This window comes from Monodelphis domestica, chromosome 3 (genome assembly GCF_027887165.1).
Source record: "Monodelphis domestica isolate mMonDom1 chromosome 3, mMonDom1.pri, whole genome shotgun sequence".
NCBI classification, from domain to species: domain Eukaryota; kingdom Metazoa; phylum Chordata; class Mammalia; order Didelphimorphia; family Didelphidae; genus Monodelphis; species Monodelphis domestica.
Window position 1 is genome coordinate 318,622,026 of NC_077229.1, and position 21,580 is coordinate 318,643,605.

Below are 21,580 nucleotides of genomic sequence, written 5' to 3' on the forward strand. Positions count from 1 at the left end.
GAATAGAGAAATGGACCTTAAAAAAAGAGAGGTAACATAATATGACAGATAGGGCACTGAACTAGGAGAGATAAGTTCAAATCTTCCCTCAGATATATACTGTGTAAACTTGGGTAAGTCATTCATCTGTGCCCTAATTTACAAATCTGTGAAATGGGGCAGATTTGTTTCTATTAATGATTTCTAAGATTGCTTCCAGTTCTAAAACTATGACCCCATGATACTAAAAGGAGGATGATTTCTTCAATCCTAACAATATCTTATTTCAAATGAAACTAACTGAAGGGATGGGTTGTGTTAAAGATGCTGTGGCAGCTCTAGTGATGGATATAGTCACTGTTCCTTTGTTTGACCCAGATAACGGTGGAAATCTTTTCCTCTGGCAGCGGGAAAGGTGCTCAGTGTGATTTCCCAGGCATTAAGGAAGTCACCTTGGGAATTTCAACTTCCTTTTTGTCCCATTCAGGATAAAATGGATGTTATCCTCATTATATGTTTTGGTCATTAAAATTCATTAAAATAAGTTTATAAAAAATAATGGTTATATGTGCTCATGTGAAAATATTTGCATCTTACAGGAAAACTAAATCCTATGGTCTATATCCAGCATACCATTACTACCATGGCAGCCCCTTCAGGACTGTCCTTGGGACAGCAGGATGGGCATGGCCTCCGGTATTTGTTAAAAGAGGAGGACTTAGAAACACAAGATATCTATCAGAAATTGTTGGGTAAACTTCAGACTGCTTTGAAAGAAGTGGAAATATGTGTCTGTCAAATAGATGAGTAAGTATATTATATAATATCTTTACACTTTTAACTTTTCCATTTTTGTAAAATTATTACCACGTGTTCATCTCTGTTATTGTCAGATATAACAAGAATTATTTCAGAATTCCTTACTTCCAGAAGCTCAAAACTTGAAGATTATGCTGAAAATGAAGTGGAAATATTTGAAATGGGATGTAAACATATAACTTTATTTTATAATTTTTTAAATTAAAACAGTTATTTAGAATTTTTTCCATAGTAACATGTTTCATGATCCCCACTCCCCAGCCCACCACCCACTCTATCCTCCCCTGCCAAAGCAGACAAGCACTTACACTGGGTTTTACATATACTATTGTTCAAAACCTATTTCCATGATTTTCATACTTGCAATAGAGCAATTCTTTAATATCAAAACCTCAATCACATCCCTATTGCACTACATGATTGATCATATATTGTTCTAATACATTTTGGGTTCCACAGTTCTTTCTCTGGATGTGGATAGCATTCTCATAAGTTCCTCTGGATTGTCCTGGGTCATTGTGCTGCTAGTAGAGAAGTCCATTACACTTGATTCTGCCACTGTATAAGTTTCTGTTTACAATGGTCTGGTTCTCCTCCTTTGACTCTGCATCAATTCCTGGACGTTATTCCAGTTCATATAGAAATTCTCCAGTTCATCATTCCTTTCAGCACAATAGTATTCCATCACCAACATATACCACAATTTGTCCAGCCATTCCCCAATTGAAGGGCATCCCTTCATTTTCCAATTTTTTGCTACCTCAAAGAGAGTAGTTATAAATATTTTTGTACTAGTCTTTTTCCGTTTTTATCTTTTTGGGGTACAAACCCAGCAGTGGTATGGCTGGGTCAAAGGGTAGGGATTATTTTAAAGCCCTTTGGGTATAATTCCAAATTGTCCTCAAGAATGGTTGGACCAATTTACAACTCCACCAGTAGTGTATTAGTGTCCCAATTTTGCCACATTCCTTCCAACATTTATCAATTTACTTTGCTGTCAAATTTGCCAATCTACTAGGTGTTAGGTTGTACCTTGGAGTTGTTTTAATTTGTATTTCTCCAATCAGGAGCAATTTAGAATTCTTTTTAATGTGCTTATTGATACTTTTGATTTAATCCTGTGAAAACTGCCTATTCATGTCCCTTGATCATTTGTCTATTGGGGAATGGCTTGATTTTTTTGACTTAGTTCCTTATATATTTGGGAAATTAATCCTCTGTCAGAGAGTTTGTCATAAAAACATTCTCTCAGTTTGTTGCTTTCCTTCTAATTTTGGTTGCATTGGTTTTGTTTCTACAAAACCTTTTTAATTTGATATAACCAAAGTTATTAGTTTTTCATTTTGCAATGTTCTCTCTCTCTCTTGCTTGGCCTTAAATTCTTTACTTTCCCATAGATCTGAAAGATATACTATTCTATGTTCACCTAATTTACTTATAATTTCCCCCTTTATATTTAGGTCATTTACCCATTTTGAATTTATATAGAGTATAAGATGTTTATCTAAACCTAATTTTTCTCATACTGTTTTCCAATTTTCCCAGCAGTTTTTGTCAAATAGAGAGTTCTTGATCCAAAAGCTAGAATCTTTGGATTTTTCAAACACCAGCTTACTGAGGCCATTTACTCCTAGTCTATTCCATTGATCCTCCATTCTCTTTCTTCATCAGGATCATATTGTTTTGATGACTACTGCTTTATAGTACAGTGTAAGGTCTGATACTGCAAGGCCCCCATTCTTTACATTGTTTTTCATGTTTACCTTGATATTCTTGATCTTTTTTGTTCTTCCAAATGAAATTTGTTATAATTTTTTTTCTAATTCTATAAAAAATGTTTTTTGGTAGTTTAATAAGTATGGCACTGAATAAATAGATTAATTTGGGTAGGATTGTCATTTTCATTACATTACTTCATCCTACCCAAGAGCAATTACTATTTTTCTAATTGTTTAGATCGAGTTTTTATTGTGTGAAATGTTTTGTAGTTGTGTTCATATAGTTCCTGTGTTTGTCTTTGCATATATATTCCTAAATATTTTATACTGTCTAGAGGGATTTTTAAATGAGATTTCTGTTTCTAACTCCTGCTGCTGAGTTGTGTTGGAAATATATAGAAATGCTGATGATTTATGTGGGTTTATTTCGTACCTTGCAAATTTGCTAAAGTTGTTAATTATTATTATTTTTCTTTTACTTTTAAACATTATTTTATTTGGTCATTTTCATACATTATTCCTTGGAAACAAAGATCATTTTCTTTTCCTGCCCCCCTCCCGCCACCCCACATATAGCTGATGTGTGACTCCACTGGGAATCACATGTGTCCTTGATTTGAACCCATTTTCATGTTGTTGGTATTTGCATTAGAGTGTTCATTTAGCATCTCTCCACAGTCATATCCCCTCAACCCCTGTAGTCCAGCAGTTGCTTTTCCTCGGTGTTTTTACTCCCACAATTTGTCCTTTGCTTGTGGATAGTGTTTTTTCTCCTTGATCCCTGCAGATTGTTCAGGGACATTGACACTAATGGAGAAGTCCATTACATTCGATTGTAACACAATGTATCAGTCTCTGTACGTTTTCCTGGTTCTGCTCCTTTCGCTTTGCATCACTTCCTGGAGGTTGTTCCAGTCTCCATGGAATTCCTCTACTTTATTATTCCTTTTAGCACAATAGTATTCCATCACCAACATATACCACAAATTGTTCAGCCATTCCCCAATTGAAGGGCATCCCCTCATTTTCCAATTTTTGGCCACCACAAAGAGCTCCGCTATGAATATTCTTGTACAGGTCTTTTTCCTTATTATCTCTTTGGGGTACAAACCCAGCAGTGCCAGGGCTGGATCAAAGGGCAGACAGTCTTTTAGCGCCCTTTGGGCATAGTTCCAAATTGCCCTCCAGAATGGTTGGATCAATTCACAACTCCACCAGCAATGAATCAATGTCCCAACTTTGCCATATCCCCTCCAGCATTCATTGCTTTCCTTTGCTGTCGTGTTGGCCAAGCTGCATTATTTCCAGTAGTCTTTTAGTTGATTTTCTGGGGTTCTTTAAGTATACCATTGTATCATCTACAAAAAGTGATAGTTTAGTCTCCTTGTTGCCTAATTTAATCACTTCAATTTCTCTAATTGCTACCAGAAGTATTTCTAGTACAATATTGAATAATAGAGGTGATAATGTCATCCTTGCTTCACTCCTGATCTTATTGGGAAGGATTCTAATTTGTTCCCATTGCAAATGATATTTGTTGATTGTTTTAAATATATACTGTTGATTATTTTATGGAATGACCCTTCTATTCCTGTACTTTCTACTGTTTTCAATAGGCATGGGTGTTGAATTTTGTCACAGGATTTTTTATGTCTTTTGAGATAATCATGTGATTTCTGTTGGTTTGATTATTGATATGAACAATTATGTGGATGGTTTTCCTAATATTAAACCATCCTTGCATTCCTGGTGTAAATCGCACCTAATCATAGTGAATAATTCTCTTAATATGCTGGAGTATTTTTGCTAGTATTCTGTTTAAGATTTTTGCATCTATTTTCATTAAGGAGATTTCTTTCTTGTAAGTTTTCTTTTTTGTAGTTTTCTTTCTCAGTTTTTTGTCTGCCTAGTTTTGAAATCAATACTATATTTGTGTCATAAAAGGAATTTGGTAAAACTCCTTCCTTGCTTATTTTGTCAAAGAATTTGTATAGTATTGGTATTAGTTGTGCCTTAAATGTTTGATAGAATTCACTTGTGAATCCATCTGGTCCTGGAGATTTTTTCTTAGGAAATTCCTTGATGCCTTGTTCAATTTCTTTTTCTGAGATGGGATTGTTTAAGAATTCTATTTCCTCTTTTGTTAATTTAGGCAATTTATATTTTTGTAAATATTCACCCATTTGACCTTGATTGTCATATTTATTGCTATATAGTTGGGGAAAATAGTTTTTAATGATTACCTTAATTTCTTCTTCATTAGAGGTGAAGTTGCCCTTTTCATTTTTGAAACTAATTTGATTTTCTTCTTTCTTTCTTTTTATTAGAATAATCAGTACTTTTTCTATTTTGTTTTCTCAAAGTACCAGCTCAGAGTCTTATTTATAAGTTCAATAATTCTTTTCCTTTCAATTTTATTAATTTCTCATTTAAATTTTAGGTTCTCCCATGTAGTTTTTATCTGAAGATTTTTAATGTTTTTTTTTCTAATTTTTTAAGTTGCAAGCCAATTTATTAATCTCTTCATTCTCTATTTTGTTGGTATAGTCATTCAGTACTGCTTTGGCTATGTCCCATAGGTTTTGATGTGTCATTGTCATTCTCTTTAATGACATCTGTAATTATTTCTATGATTTCTTCTTTGACCCACCTTAATGAGTCTCTTAAATCATAAACTGATGTGTAATTATACTTTATGGTATTAAATTAAAACCATAAATTAAAACTATCAAATTTAAAGAAGAAAAGGATAAAAAGTAACCTTATACCTAGCACAGTGCTGGCAACATAACAAGCAATCAGAAAGTTTAGATTTGTTGAATAAATAATGACTATAATGATGAAATCCGGAGCCATTTCAATAGTTAAGAAGGTTAAAAATGCATAAAAATTTAATTCAAATCACAAGTTCTAATTTCTATTTTCCAAAGAGACCAAATCATCATCAGCATTTAAGTTATAATCAGTTTTATAATTTTGATTGAAATGAATATTTATTCTATATGGAATAATTCTGCCTCTCCTGGTTTATCTTTTAATTTTATCTGCTTTATCTTTTAAGTGTTACATAATACTGCCATATGTATAATTATATAATCATGTATCTATATTTGATGATAACCATTTTAATGTATTCTAATAACCCAACATAGTTCCCCAGCTTTAACAAGTTTTTATCTTTTTCTTTATGCATCTATCGTTATATACTTTGGTCCAATATGCTCTGAAAAGGTAATATGACTGACACATGATTTTTTACTATGAACTCAAATTCTGGTTTATAAGTTAAGTATAAACAAAGATTCTATGGTTTAATTTTGGAACTATTTCTGCTCTTTTTAAAATACATTTGCAACTATTCAAGTCTCCATTTACAAAATTTTAGTTTTTAAGCAAATAATTCCAAACTAGGAACTCAAAATCTCAAGAACAGATGTATCATAATTAAAAAGTTATCATTGGATGTTTCCTATACCACTTTGTCTGGAGTTTTATTTATAGCATTGATTTAATCTTTTTTCCCTAATGAGTGTTTCATGAATAATAGTGTTTAAAAATGATTTTCGATGGTATTTGGCATGGCATTCTTATTACTTCCTCCATTTACAAATAAATTATGAACTTGGAACAAAGTTGATGCAGGAATGGCAAGCTATTTTTAAACAATTGTTTGTTATTTCCAAAACACTTCAAAAGTGACCTTTTGGTAGAAAAGTTGACATTTTAATGGCATTAAATATTACATAATTTAATATACATAGTTTCAGTATTTTTATTGTATTCCTATATTAGGAAGGGACTATAGTAGATTGTTCTAAAATTGTGTTTACAGAGTGCTGAAAGAAAGGGAGATATTTAATATTTATTTAAGAAATAATTGTATAGAAACACATTTCCTAATACTTTGGTAGTTTTGGATCTCATCAATACAGGTATTCTATTGCTAGCATTGCAGTTTAAAGTAAATCTTTGAACCTCCATTCTATGTATCCACCTGCAAATTTTCCACTGGCATTCCCCTCAGCATCCTAAATCTTTTTCTGTTCTGTTTTGTTTTGTTTTGTTTTGTTTTTAAACCCATGACTACCACTAAGGGAGCAAGACTGTCACTTTTTCCCTCCATGTGACTGTATCACCTTTTTTATGTCCATATTTCTCAAATTATTTCTTCTATCATGTTCCTCTCACATAGTTCTTGTTTGTTCATACCTACTCACATCCACCTCTCTTCACTACCTTTTGGATAATCCTCGACTTTTAATTCTTCAGATTTTGTGACTTGCAGGTAGCATCCCTGGAAGAATGTTCTTACTACAAGCATCAGCTTTTGTTTCAAAGTGAAGTTTGAAGTTAATTAAATGCATTATACAATTTCCCCAAGGCAATCCTTCTCATTTCTTCCTGTACTGTAGTATATTCAATTCATGATACATGCATAATGTCCAAGATAATTGTTGGGATGGCCAATTTTATGAGTTGTCTATTTTAGAACTAAATATCATAATCTATTTTTTTTATGAACTCCAATTCATGCCCATTGTTTTTCTAGTTAGGGCAAACTAATAAATAATTATGTATTCGATTCATAGGCTTTGTAGTATTCCTAGGTTGATGCAATTGATAAATAGTCATCTGAAAACAAGTGTCTATGAAACATTTTTTAATAGTGTTTCACTCACCTTTTTGTAATAACCATAAAATATGATTTTTTTCCCTCAAGCCTTTGTGTTATTATCATCACTTTAATATTCTTTGAGAAGAAATTCTTCATTGTTCTAAAAATTGTTTCATCTTTAATACAAACCTCTTGTGATTATACTTAGTCTATACCTATATTCTTCATATATTGGATTTCTTTAGTGCCCTTTTCCTTTCCTCATATAGTTAATGATGAACTGTGTTAGATCTAGATGTAACTGATCCTTGTAATTGATGAAGAAAATAATTTGTTAAAAAATATTCATAGACTTTCTATTTCAATTGTTTATTCTCTCCCAACTTTTCCTCATTGCTTCTTACTGTTTTTCAGGGAAGTACAATTCATAGATTTCCATCCTATAAGGCAGAAATGAGCAGTTAAAATATGACATAAATTCTATATAAATACAAAACTCAAGAAACTACCAAAAGGTAATTAAGAAAAGGAAAAAAATTAAAAGACCCCCAAAGTTCAAATGATTTGTATTCCTATATGTAAAGATGATATTGATAACTCTTAAGAGTGGTTATTACTATTGGAGTAGTTAGAAGAAGTATACCTAGAGGTTATAATGATGAACTATATAAGATGATGTGTCAAAAAAAATGAGAAAACTGGGGGGGGGGGTGAGAGGACACTACTAAGAGAAATGGGAAAAGAGATAAGATGGGGTAAATATATATTTAATAAAGAAGAGCACAGGGAAGGGGAAAAAACCCAATACAGTGGAAGGGAGGAAATGGCAACAGGTAATAATTAAATCTTAAACTCATTGGAATTGGCTCAGAGAGGGATGAATAGCCAGATCCATTGGGGCAGAGAATTGTATGAGACCCTGAAGAGAAGTAGAAGTGTTATAAAAAGGGTTATATAAAAGCAGAAGGGGAGGGGAGCAATACAAAGGAGGAAGTGGTTGGGGGATTAAAAGGCACTATATTAAGAAGGGAATAATAAGAAGGGAGTGAGTGGGAAAGGGAATAACATTAGGAAGGGGAAAGGAGGAAGACTGACTAAAAGTGAAAAGTTAGAGGGGAGGGTAAGAGGAATAAGAGAAAAGACAGAATTAAAGGCAGAAGTCAAAATGGAGGGGAATACACAGATAGTAAATATAACCTGTGAATGTGAATGGGATGAAATCACTCATAAAAAGGAAGTGGACAGTACAATGGATTAAAAATCAGAATCCTATCATATGTTGTCTACAAGAAACAACTTGAGGCATGTAGACATACACAGGGTAAAGGAAAAAGGGTGGAGCAGAATTTATTGGGCTTCAAATGAGACAAAGATGCCAGAATTAGCAATTATGATCTCAGGCAAAGCTAAAACAAAAATAGATCTCAATAAAAGATATAAGGAAGGTAATTACATATTGATGAAAGGCAAGATAAATAATGAAGAAATATCAGTACTCATCATATATGCACCAGATGATACATAATTAAAATTCTTAAAGGAGATATTAAAGGAGCTTAGGGAGGAAATAGATAGCAAAATCATACTAGTGGGGAACCTTTCCCTTAACCTTTCAGAAGTAGATAAATTGAACCAAAAATTAAATAAGAAAAAAGTAAGGGAAGTGTTAGAAAAATTAAAGCTAATAGACATCTAGAGAAAAATAAATAGGGATATAAAGGAATATAGCTTCTTTTCAGCAGCACATGACACATATACAAAGATTGACCACATACCAGGTCATAAAAACATTGGAAACAAATGTAGGAAAGCAGAAATAATAAATGCAATTTTTTCAGACCATAATGAAATAAAAATCATAAAAAAGGCTCATGGAAAGGCAAATTTAAAATTAGTTAGAAACTAAATAATCTAATTCTTCAAAACTGGTGAGTCAAAGAACAAATCAAAGAAACAATTACTGATTACTTTAAAGAGAATGACAATGAACAAATAGCATGTCAAAATCTATTGGATGCAGCCAAAGTAGTACTCAGGGAGAAATTTATATCCCTGAATGCATATGTCAATAAATCAGAGAGGGAAGAGGTCAATGAATTGGGCATGCAAGCTAAAAAAACTGGAAAGAGAACAAATTAAAAGTCTCCAGGTAAAAACTACATTGTTAATCCCCAAAATCAAAGGATAAATTAATAAAATTGAAAGTAAAAGAATTATTGAACTAATAAATAAGACTATGAGCTGGTACTTTGAGAAAACAAATACAATAGAAAAAGTACTGCTTAATCTAATAAAAAGAAAGAAAGAAGAAAATCAAATTAACAGTTTCAAAAATGAAAAGGACAACCTCACCTCTAATGAAGAAGAAATTAAGGTAATCATTAAAAAATATTTTGCCCAACTATGTGGCAGTAAATATGACAATCTAGGTGAAATGGATGAATATTTACAAAAAATATAAACTTCTTAGATTAACAAAAGATTAAATAGAATTCTTAAACAATCCCATCTCAGAAAAAGAACTTGAACAACCTATCAAGGAATTCCTGAAGAAAAAAACCCTCAGGGCCAGATGGATTAATAAGCCAATTCTATCAAACATTTAAAGAACAACTAATGCCAATACTATACAAACTATTTGAAGAAATAAGCAAAGAATGAGTTTTACAAAATTCATTTTATGATAGAAATATGTGTAAAAGAGAATTATTTGTTCTCTTTGAGTTTACACTTGTGAAAAGAAATCCTTTATTCCCTTTGTCCATTTTGGTTAACAATAACTTAAGTGCCCCTACTTAGTACCTCACTAGACTGTGAAGACAGGATTAAATCTCCTTTGTCTACTTTTGAATTGAGTTAACAAAAGCTTAAACACTCTACTTAGCACTAGTTGGAGGAACTCTCCAGCCTTTCAATTCAATCAGCCAGGAAAGAGAATTCACACCTTTCCAGAAGGTGAGAAATTGTTCCTACAAACACTGCCTCCCAGGCAGTGCTGGGCAGTTTGGAAGCTGTGATTGCCTCTTGTGAAAAGGGGAAAGGAAAAGAAGCCAGTATATAAAGACCCTGAATTTCTAGGGTGAGAGAAGTGGACTTCAAGAAGGAATTCATCTTGAAGAAGGAGTTGGACTTCAAGGAGGAAGTCAGCTTAAGGAAGAAGGTCAGGTCAAGGAAGAAAATGGGCCTCAGGAGTCACCTTCATCTTGAGTCATCATCTTGACCTGCCTCTTAGGGGGAACTTTGGTGAGTGGATAGCTAGCTTTCCTTTCTTGTCTTCTGGAGAGAGTTTAATTCATTTTCAAAGTCAACAAGTCCTGGATGAGTTAAGCACTAGAGCAATATTTAGCTAGATAGGCTAATGTCTTCTCTACCCTTTTGTATTTCTCTGCTTTCAATCTTTCCACTTCTTTTGTGAATAAAAGCTATTAAAGACATCTCAACTTTGAGTAATAATACTTTGAATTGGTAACCACCATTATTATTTATAATTTTCATATATTTTAGACAAACCATTAAAATTTAATTCCTACATATGGTAGTGGTGCAAAAGCCAGGCAGACTAAAAACAAAGAAAACTACAGACAAATCTCCTTAATGAACATAGATGCAAAAATCTTAAATAGAATACTAGCAAAAAGACTACAGCAGGTTTTTATGAGGATTATTCATTACAACCAGTTGGGATTCATATCAGGAATACAAGGATGGTTTAATATTAGGAAAACCATTCACATAATTGACCATATCAATAACCAAAGAAATGAAAAGCACATGATTATCTCAAAAGACACAGAAAAATCCTGTGACAAAAATACAATCCCCATTCCTATTAAAAACACTTACTAGAAAGAATAGGAATAGATGGGCCTTTCCTCAAAATAATAAATAGTATATATTTATAACCATCAGCAAGTATCATCTGCAATTGGGACAAGTTAGAAATCTTCCCAATAACATCAGGAATGAAGCAAGGAAGACCATTATCACTTCTATTATTTAACATTGTACTAGAAACTCTAGAGATAGCAATTAGAGAAGAAAAAGGAATTGGAGGGAGTAAAGTAAGCAATGAGGAGACTAATGTATCGCTCTTTGCAGGTTATAATAATGGAAAATTAAGGAATACTAGAAAAATCAACTAAAAACCTAGTTCAAATAATCAACAACTTTAGCAAACTTGCACACATCCCACACAAATCATTAGCATTTCTATATATTTCCAATACAACTCAGCAGCAGTTAGAAAGAGAAATTTCATTTAAAATCACCCTAGACAATATAAAATATCTAGAAATCTATTTGCCAAGAGAATCACTGGAATTATGTAAACACAACTACAAAACACTTTTCACACAATTAAAATTAGATTGAAATAATTGCTCAGGGGTAAGATGAGCTAATATAATAAAAATGACAATCCTACCCAAATGAATTTACTCATTCAATGCCATACCTATCAAACTACCAAGAAAGTTTTTTTATGAAATTATAACAAAGTTTAGTTAGAAGAACAAAGGGTAAAGAATATCAAGGGAAATAATGAAAAAAAGGTGAAGGATGGAGGCCTATAAGAAGAAAAGGGGGTTAATTATATAAAAAAGTTGGACTGGATTATTTAAGAATAGGTCCCCAGGAATTTATATTAATTCCAAAGAGATTTATTTACAATTTATTTAGAAAATACAGAAAGAGTGAAATAAGAAAATCAGAGAGAGGTTGGTTAGGGCAATATATCTAGCTTTAGTACTAAATAATTTACTCCTGGTCCCTGGCTCAACCCAGGCAGGGAGAGCTAGTCCTTAGGCCTTGGCAAAGACAAAGATCTGGGAAAGTTTCTTTCAAGAAATAAGTCTCACCTGAGGCTATTTTTTCAGAAAATCCAGCAGTTAAGAGTCTGCTTTTCACTCACCACATGTTAATTCAAAGGAAGAGATTTTAGAACAGCCTCACCAGGAATAGGGTCTCAGGTACAGTCAGCAGATTCTTCTCTAGTTTCAACTCGAATTCAGAACTCCAAATAAAAAACTTCTCTCAGGAAGTTGTCACTCCCTTTTAAAGAAACTTTCTCTTGAGTCATTTCCTGTGCCTTCCCCTAATTCTACATCTACCAATCACAGTTGAAGCCCTGTTTTATGACTGCTCAGGGACCATCAGTTTGATTTTTATTAGTCACCCACTTTTGCACAAGGGGGTCACAGACCTCCCACTTAATGATTAAGGGGGATCTAATCACTTTTGGTGATTAGATCTAAAAATGGGCAGATCTCCCTACTCAACTTTTAAGTAGGGCATTTACACTTTTGGTGATTAAATCTAAAAATAGGCAGGGATTATGATTTTTAATCTTTACAATCAGGGTAGAGTTAAATTTAATCTTCATCTACCAGGTCTTAAACTGTACTATAAAGCAGTGGTCATTAAAACAATATAGTACTGGCTAAGAGAAGGAAGTATGGATCAATGCAATAGACTTGGCATAAATGACCTCAGCAAGATAATGTTTGATAAACCCAAAGATCCTACCTTTTGGATCAAGAACTCTATTTGACAAAAACTGCTGGGAAAATTGGAAAACAGTATGGGAAAAGTTAGGTTTAGATAAACATCTTATGCCCTGTATTAAGATAAATTCATAATGTATAAATGATCTAAATATAAAGAGAGAAATTATAAGTAAAATAGGTGAACATAGAATAGTATACCTGTCAGATATATGGGAAATGAAAGCATTTAAGACCTAGCAAGAGATAGAGAATATTACAAAATATAAAATAAGAATTTTGATTATGTCAAATTAAAAACAAACAAAACCAATGCATTCAAAATTAGAAGGGAAATAACAAATTGGGGAAAATCTTTATAACAAAAACCTCTGACAAAGGTTTAATTTCTCAAATTTATATGGAGCTAAGCCAATTGTAAGAAAAATCAACCCATTCCCCAATTGATAAATGATTAAGAGACCTGAATAGGCAGTTTTCCGATAAAGAAATCAAAACTATCAATAAACACATGAAAAAAGTGTTCTAAATCCCTACTGCTTAGATAAATGCAAATCAAAACAACTCTGCGGTACCACCTCATATGTAGCAGATTGGCCAATATGACAGTAAAGGAAAAGAATAATGTTGGAAGGGATGTGGCAAATTATTACACTAATATACTGCTGGTCTATTTGTGAATTTATCCAACCATTCTGGAAGGCAATTTGGAACTATGTCCAAAGGGCTTTAAAAATCAGCTTACCCTTTGATCTAGCTATCCCACTGCTGGAGAGAGAGTAGGGAAGAGATAATAGGGGAAAATACCAATACAAAATATTTATAGCCATGCTCTTTGTGGTGGCAAAAAAATTGGAAAATAAAGGGGTGTCTCTCAATTTGGAATGGCTGAAAAATTTGTGGTAATTGATGGTGATGGAATACTTTGTGATGAAAGGAATGATGAACTGGTGGAATTCCATGTGAACTGGAAAATCCTCTAAGAATTGATGCTGAGTGAAAGGAGCAGAACCAGGAGAATATTTTACACAGAAACTGACACTTTGTGGCACTATCAAATTTATTGGACTTTTCTACCAGCAACAATACAATGATCTAGGGCAGTCCAGAGGAATTTATGAGAAAGAATGTTATCCACATCTGGAGAAAGAACTGTGGCAGTAGAAATGCAGAGGAAAAAATATAATTGGTCATGTAGTTTGATGGGTATATGATTGGGGATTTTGACTTTAAATGATCATTCTATTGCAAATATGAATAACATAGAAATAGGTTTTGAGCAATGATACATTTATAACCCAATGGAATTCCTTGTCAGTTCAGGGAGGGGGTGGGTGAGGAGGGGAGGGAAAACATGAATCATGTAACCATGGGAAAATATTCTTAATTAAAAATCTTAAAACAAAATTTAAAAAAAGCTTTCACATTGATTTTAATATTTGTTATAAGCCATTATCTAAACAGATGATTATGAAAAAACTGAATAATTAGTAACTGTCAATCTCACACCCTTTAAAATGACTACTTCATTTCATTGTTTTGATTCCTGAGCCCATCTCTCCCCCTTACATCTCTTTAACTAATGCTATATTGTATAGAAGGGGGAGCTCTCTATTTCACCTACAAGCTCTTGTTCTCTCTATTCATCAGAAATATTTTTTCTTTCCCTATTTTTATTGAAGTTATGTTTTAAAGTTAATGTTGGTCTTATTTGGAGAGACAGATTGAGTTTTCCATAGAATTCCTCTGTCTCATCATTCTCTGCTAACATTGTTGAAACATAAGTTGTAATTATTTTTGTGGAAATCTTGCAAATGCCTGTGAACACTATAAGTGGATCTGAAAAGATTTGAGTTATTCCTGACACTCCCACACCAATCAGAATTATGCCAGCCAGGAAGCACTGGAGAAAACCTGGGGCAATTAAAGGTAACTTTAACCTCAGCTAGATTGTTCTGGGTCTCAGATGTGGGCCCTTTGGGCAAGAAGGCTATAAAACATATTTAGCACTTTGGCAGAAGAGATGCTGAGACTGTAGGATATTTCTTTGTTGACTACTTTTAATCTCCTTTCTGATGGCTTTTATATACTTTTACTTTTCTCAACAGCTTTTTACAGCCTTGAGAAATTCTTTGACCCAGGAGTTGTTGAATCTGTTTTTATTAAATGAATTGTGTAAACCCTGAGACTCTGAGTAATGCATTGCACCAGATGTGAGACCACAATGGAGACATAATGTGTCCCAAAGAGTGATCATTCTTGTTGCAGTTAGATATGTGATAAATTCAATTCCACAAAATCTTTGATCTTTGATTTGACAACCAAATGAGAACTTTGGAACATTACTACCTTTTAAATATAACTTACATTTGTGTTCTGATTTAATTTCTAACAAGAATGCTGATATGATTGTCTCTTCAGTTACATGACCACTTATTAATCAATGCACAAACATCTCACATTTAAGGAATCAAAGATTAATAGAAATGCAGACAGTATTCAGAGGAAAAATCTAAGCTATGAATAGTCATTTGAAAAATCTGTCTTTAGATAATCAATAATTGAGAAATAAAAATGAAAACAATTTTGAGGCCCCACTTCACATCATGAGATTTGCTAAGATAACAAAAAAGAAAATGATGAATATTGGAGAAGCTGTCAGAATATAGGTACTTACTTTCTATTACTTTCTTCTTTTTTCCCCCCTTTGTGGCCAAAAAGAGCAATGAATTCTCTTCTAAGGATTTTGGATTTACCAATGGCCTCTTTTTGTCCTCTTCACATTTTCATCTTCATTAAGGAAACAAGTGTCTACCTACTCCTTGGCATACATAATTTGAAGTTATGGACCTGGTCATAGGATCAAGATTCATCCTTTCCTACAGGAAGTTAAGGGTCTTTCTCTCTTGTGAAAGTACATACTGTTGAGACAGTTTAACATCTCCACCTGTTTCCCACTCTTGTGCTATAAGGAGAAACCTATTTTTTTTTTTGTGAACTCTTACCTTCCATCTTAGAATTAATACTGTGTATTGGTTCCAAGGGAGAAGATAGGTAACGGCTAGGCAATGGGGGTTGTGACTTGCCCAGAGTCACATAGCTAGAAAGTGTCTGAGGTCAGATTTGAACCCAGGATCTCCCAACTCTGGCCCTGGCTTTTAATCCACTGAGCCACTTTGCTGCCCTCTCTCCATCCCTTTTAACGCCAGTGCTTCTTTCTCTGTTATTTTCTATTTATCTTGTATATAGTTTGTTATTTGTATGTATGTCTCTCCCTTACCCTCATTCCCTCTTTTGATCCCCCATTCCTCAACTACCTTAGATTGAGTTCCTTGAAGGTAACAGTACCTTTTTCTGTTTCCCCAGAACTTAGCAGAATTAGCAGGTACTTAATAAACTCTCACTGGCTTTGAGTAAACCATTTTCCAGTTATAATTCAACCTGTCTCTTCCTGGTACTAGATTTTGGACTTATCCTCTTTTTTCATGCAATATTTATCCAGTGCTTCCATATTGATGGTATAACTCAACAGACTGTCCATCCAATGCATATTATTGTCTATACAGTAGCTGTTTTTAATTTGTATTTTTTCTGTGTGAACTATTTGGTCCATTTCTTTTGATCAGTTGTGGATTTTATTGGAGAGGCCTTATGGGATAGTGGGGACCAATGCAATCAGCTTGTTGTAATCTATAAACAACAACATCTATGAGACATCACTATCCCTAAGGGAATTCCTTTCCATGTGAACTCTGGAAAGGTCATCCTCTGTTAGAAAGTCTTCTGAGATCATGCCAAATTTCTTCTTATTTTATGTTTTACTGGATCATCACAGGGCCATTTAGCAAAGTCATTTCAGTGGCTGCATCTTGGAAGTTTCATCTTGTATGACTTGAGCCTAAGCATGGGAAACACTCTATTGGAGTGTTCCATACTCAAGATATTAGACTGTCATTTCTTTAAAACTGACAAACAAAAACAACAGTCTTCTGTTCTTTGCACCTTCCAGACAATCTTGTGACTGTAAAGGAGGTATAAGTTAGAAAATTGTTTTGAAAGCCTAACTCTACCCCCTCCTCATATGTTCACCAAAGATACTCTTGATAAATTTCTTAACATTCTGATAAAATATTATAGGCTTATTAAAAATTATATTGCCATATGATCTGGAAAAATATAATATAAAAAGATTATTGAGATGAGAAATTAGGCAGATAGTTCAGCAATTGCTGATGAATATTGATTGCCTTTATTTTAGTAATATTATTATCCACAATTATTTCTCATTGATTGAATCCTTTTCTCTTGTGTGATTTTCAGAAAATTGATTTCTCAATGATTTGAAAATTATATTGTCTCCAGCAAGGATATCTCCTGTGTGTATTTGCTCTGTGGTTGCCATTTTTCGTAACCTTTTACTTGAGTACTATTTTAATATCCTCATATAGCCACTTTGTAGTAGTCCTATTGATATAGATGAGAATGGATCACGGTCATGATATCATCCCCTGTGTTCAATTTTCTTATCTACTTATCTACTCTTATTTAGGAATATCTTTGAGATAATTTGACCTTTGTAGATCTCAAGCCAGGTTTTTTACAAATTTATTTTCCTTTCCATATACTCATTTTCTTCTGAGGAAAAATTTCTTGTAATCTTCTGGACCATTTTCAGTATTGTTTAGCAAATTAGTTTATACCTTAGAATGGTATTGCTGGGTTTCTCTTTTTGAAAAGAAAATTAATTATTTTGGGGTTAAAATGGTTTCTCAATTCTTGGACTGCTGTGATAGTGGGAAAGATAGGGGGGCTTTAAAATGTTAGGATCAGGAAATCAGCTGCTGAAGAGGACTGATTAAGGTGTAGCACTTCCTCGTTCCTTCACTAAGCTGGTCAAACTTAATGGAGTCTGGAACTGGTCAAAAGTGGTCAACCCCTCCCAACTTTCTTTTCTTTCTTTGAAATCTTCCTTTCTATTATAAACTTAGAGACAATCTTCTATATACTAAATGACTATTTTATTTCTTTGAAAAGAAGGGTAGAGAAACAAAGGGATAGAGGGAAGATATGGGAAAATCCCTAGTGACTTTTTCCCTATCAACTGTTGAAGGCTTTTGTCACAAAGTCACTTCAAAGAAATGATTTGACTTTCTGGAAAGTGAGTTTAATTCAACAGAGGTGTTCAGTGGGCAAGAAACTTCTTTGCTCAGCCAAATTAGAAAAAGGTATAGGAAAGGCACCTCTCTCCCTAGCTCTTGTCAGTGTCTCTGATGAGAGAGTGTGTGTCTAGACCCAGTTCTGGCCAACAGATTCCTCCTTTGAATCTTCCTTTGAATTCCATGGAATTCCCCTCCCCCACTGGTTCACATCTGTTCCATCTGCTTCTCCTGGGTCCATTTTCCTTACATTTCAGGTTTTACTCTGCTTTTCCCATTCTTCCTTGATTACACTTCTTACCACATTTAATCAAGAAATAATGATAATCAGATTCATTGGGTTTGCCATTATCGATTTTCCATTTCTCAGTATTCAACAATTTTTGAAAGGTCAATTCAGAGATGGTATAACTGTACACTTTCTTTTCATATTCATTCAATATCAATTTAAGAAAATTCTTTTTTAGGGATTAGGGAGAGAAATATTAGAAAATCAACACAACAGTTTTGAAGAATTTTTTTTTCATTTATTCCAAAGGGAAAAAAATAATTTCTTGGGACCCATAGACATCTTATGATTGCCAACATATATGAAAAGGTATCTCAGTGGCATAGGGGATAGAATTCTTAGAGAAAAGCCTCAATTTAAATTCTGCCTCAAACATTTATTGCCTTTGTGATTACAATCAAGTCCTTTAATTTCTGAGCCTTGAACCTCATCTATACAATAAGATATTGGCCTTGATGACTTATAACATTCCACTTAAAAATATCATTCTGTGGCCACCATGTTTAGGTTTTCAATTCTTTCACAATCTGTCACCAGACTACTTTCCAGACTTCTTATATATGTCATTCCCCTTTCTATACTCTTTAATCCAGCTTAATCAGCCATGCCTTGTATACAACATTCCATCTTTTCCATGCATTTTCACTAATTATTCTTCATACCTAGAATGGACTCATACATCACCTCTGCTTCACAGAATCCCTTCTTTCTTTCAAAATGGTGCTCCAATGACATCTTTTTTTTAAAACCCTACCTTCCACCTTAGAATCAATACTATGTGTTCATTCTAAGCCAGAAGAGTGGTAAGGGCTAGGCAATGGGGGTTAAGTGTTTTGCCCAGGGTCACATAGCTATGAAGTGTCCTCAGCCAGATTTGAACCTAAGACCTCCCATCTCTAGACCCAGCTCTCAATCCACTGATCTACCCAGTTGCCCCTGCAGATGACATTTTCTATGTGAAGCCTTTCCTGTTATCATATGGTAATGCTTCTCCCTCAGGAATATCTATCTTGTCAGTATTTTATATAAACTCATATCTACATACATAAATTATAGCCTTCTTTAGAGCAGAGGTAATTTCACTTTTGTATGACTAGTGCCTAATTCAGAGTAGACACTTAACACAGTCTTGCTCATTTGACTTATTTCCCCTTTAAGAGAACTGAACCAAAAGTTGTGTTATGTTGCTCTATGGTAAATGGTTGTCGGCTTGAAGATCAAGAAGGCAAAAAATTTTAGAGGGATTGGATCCAGGCTTTGTAGGAAGGAAGAGATATAAAACAATGGTTGACATATTAGGAGAATATGGAGTATTTGAGGGCCTAGAACTCATGAGGATGATGGAAAGCCAGAAGAGTAAGTGAAAGAGGTGAAGGACAGGTGATTATATAAAAAAAAGGAAAAGACAATAAAACTGGTTAGAAATGTTGAATAAATGGCAAAATATATGCTGTGGTCATGTTTTTGACTGACTGAAAGAGAGACAGACTTAATTGGTGTTGAAAATTTTATGGGATTTTTGAGGCCAGAGTATTAGAAAGTTGAAAATATTGAAAATGGAACTTTGTATTCTCTGTTCCCCCTTATGTATATTTTATCTATAGAAAATTTTCATATGTTTAAGGGCAAGAGCTGATATTTTTAGTTCTCATTCAACTTTGGGCATCCATCTCTGTAATCATAGCATTCAAAATGCCAAAAGAAAGAAATCTCTTGTATCTCTATCTCTATGATCCTATGTTTGGGCTTATTTTTTTTACATTTGAGGGAATTACACCTCACATCATAACTGTTACCATTTTTCAAGACTGAACTGCATGCAGCATATTCTCATTTTCTGATTTATTCAGTTGATGAAAACAAGAGTGTAGAGCCCTAGAAATGTGCGCATATTTGTCATTTTTAATAAATAACAGAGTTATCATCTTTAGCAGACAGGGTTGAAAATTACATTTATTCTGTTTGGCTTTTTATCATATTGCAGCCTTCTGTCTTCAATAACATATTCTCCCAAATTGGAACATAAAACATCTGAGTCTTTAATACCAACTGACAGTGACAATGAGAAGGGAGAAAGGAATGGAAAAAAGGTCTGTTTTAATGTAGCAGGAGATGAACAAGAAGATTCAGGGCATGACACTATCAGCAATAGGGATTCCTACAGGTAATTCATTAATTCTTTTGTTTGTATGAATAAACCAATGCAACGAAATGTGATACTATGCTTTCCACTGTTTTTCCAAATAATAATTTGCAGTTGACAGACAAGTCCTGATAGTACATAGGAAAATAGAGGTCTGGGGAGTTTGGGCACTTAGTAAAAAGAAGCAATCAACAAAATCATTGCTCCAAAATAATTCCTTTTTTGTAGTTACCTGATTCATGCTAGCAAAAGCAGTTTTGTTTTTCTTTCCTCACTTATCATATTTGCAAGAGAGAGATTGGTCCATAAATAAATAGGGTAATTTGCATGAACAGTGTTCATATTTCAAATAAATATCAAAATTTATTACATTGCACAACCTATCTTCAAGTTAGAAGATAAGTCTTACTGGGGTGCTTGATATTTAGGAAGGAAGTACGACTTGCCTATGGACATAGAGCTAGTGTGAGGGCCAAATTTCAAACTTAGAATCTTCTAAATTGTAGTTCATAGCTAAGGGATTTAACTGCCCCATTAGATGTCATTCACATTTGAGAAATACTCTTCAAGAATTCTCCCCCAATAATTCTCAAGATAAAAGGTTATAATACAATTGGGTTACTTTAGCAGACACAATGAGTATCAGGTTGATGTTCTCAGTTCTCCCAGTAAAGACAGATGTCACCAGTCATATTTTATTCCCTAATTCATGGTTAGATTAAATACATTCTTTTATCTATATAATGAGCTGCATATATGAAATTATTTTCATATAGACTCTGAGGACAGCAAGAATAGTAATGAGAATTCCCCTGATTTTTGTATGTATGTATATCTATATCTATATCTATATCTATATCTATATCTATATCTATATCTATATGTACAATTGTCTCTTTCTCCATATATACATCTGCATCTGTATCTATGAATGAATGAGTTCAACATATTCTTAATATTTACTTGCCTGCATTAAATGGAAAATTTTGAAACCTCTAATATGCCCTTATTACAAAGCAAGATTTAGAGCAGATGTATTTATCTACAAGCTGCTAAAAGTGTTTTGAGGCAGATTTTTTTTGATAGCAATGGCAAATCACCAAATTCTCTCCCAGAGCAAGAAATTATAGCAATGAACTCTAAAGATGGTTAGTGAGAAATTCATTTTTGGCTTTATTGTACTGTTTTAATAAAGGATTATGTCCTAAGTTTTATAATTGCTTTATAGTTTTCACCATCTCAAACTGGAGATACATGGCATAAGGGAATTGGTCTTATGAAACTCTTTCAGAGAACAAGATTCCATATGTCAGTATTGCATATAATAAATTGTCTATAATAAAATGATTTACATTGAACT

At 33.4% G+C, this 21,580-nt stretch overlaps 1 protein-coding gene across 1 annotated transcript in view; it reads left to right on the forward strand.

Moving 5' to 3' along the window:
- Positions 1–21,580, forward strand: part of PREX2 (phosphatidylinositol-3,4,5-trisphosphate dependent Rac exchange factor 2) — a 421,865-nt gene that overhangs the window by 257,674 nt on the left and 142,611 nt on the right. Inside the window, exons 25-26 of the mRNA XM_007487009.3 lie at positions 579–786; positions 20,062–20,241. Of these exons, the coding sequence (XP_007487071.1) occupies positions 579–786; positions 20,062–20,241 (388 nt within the window). The remainder of the gene's footprint in view (positions 1–578; positions 787–20,061; positions 20,242–21,580) is intronic.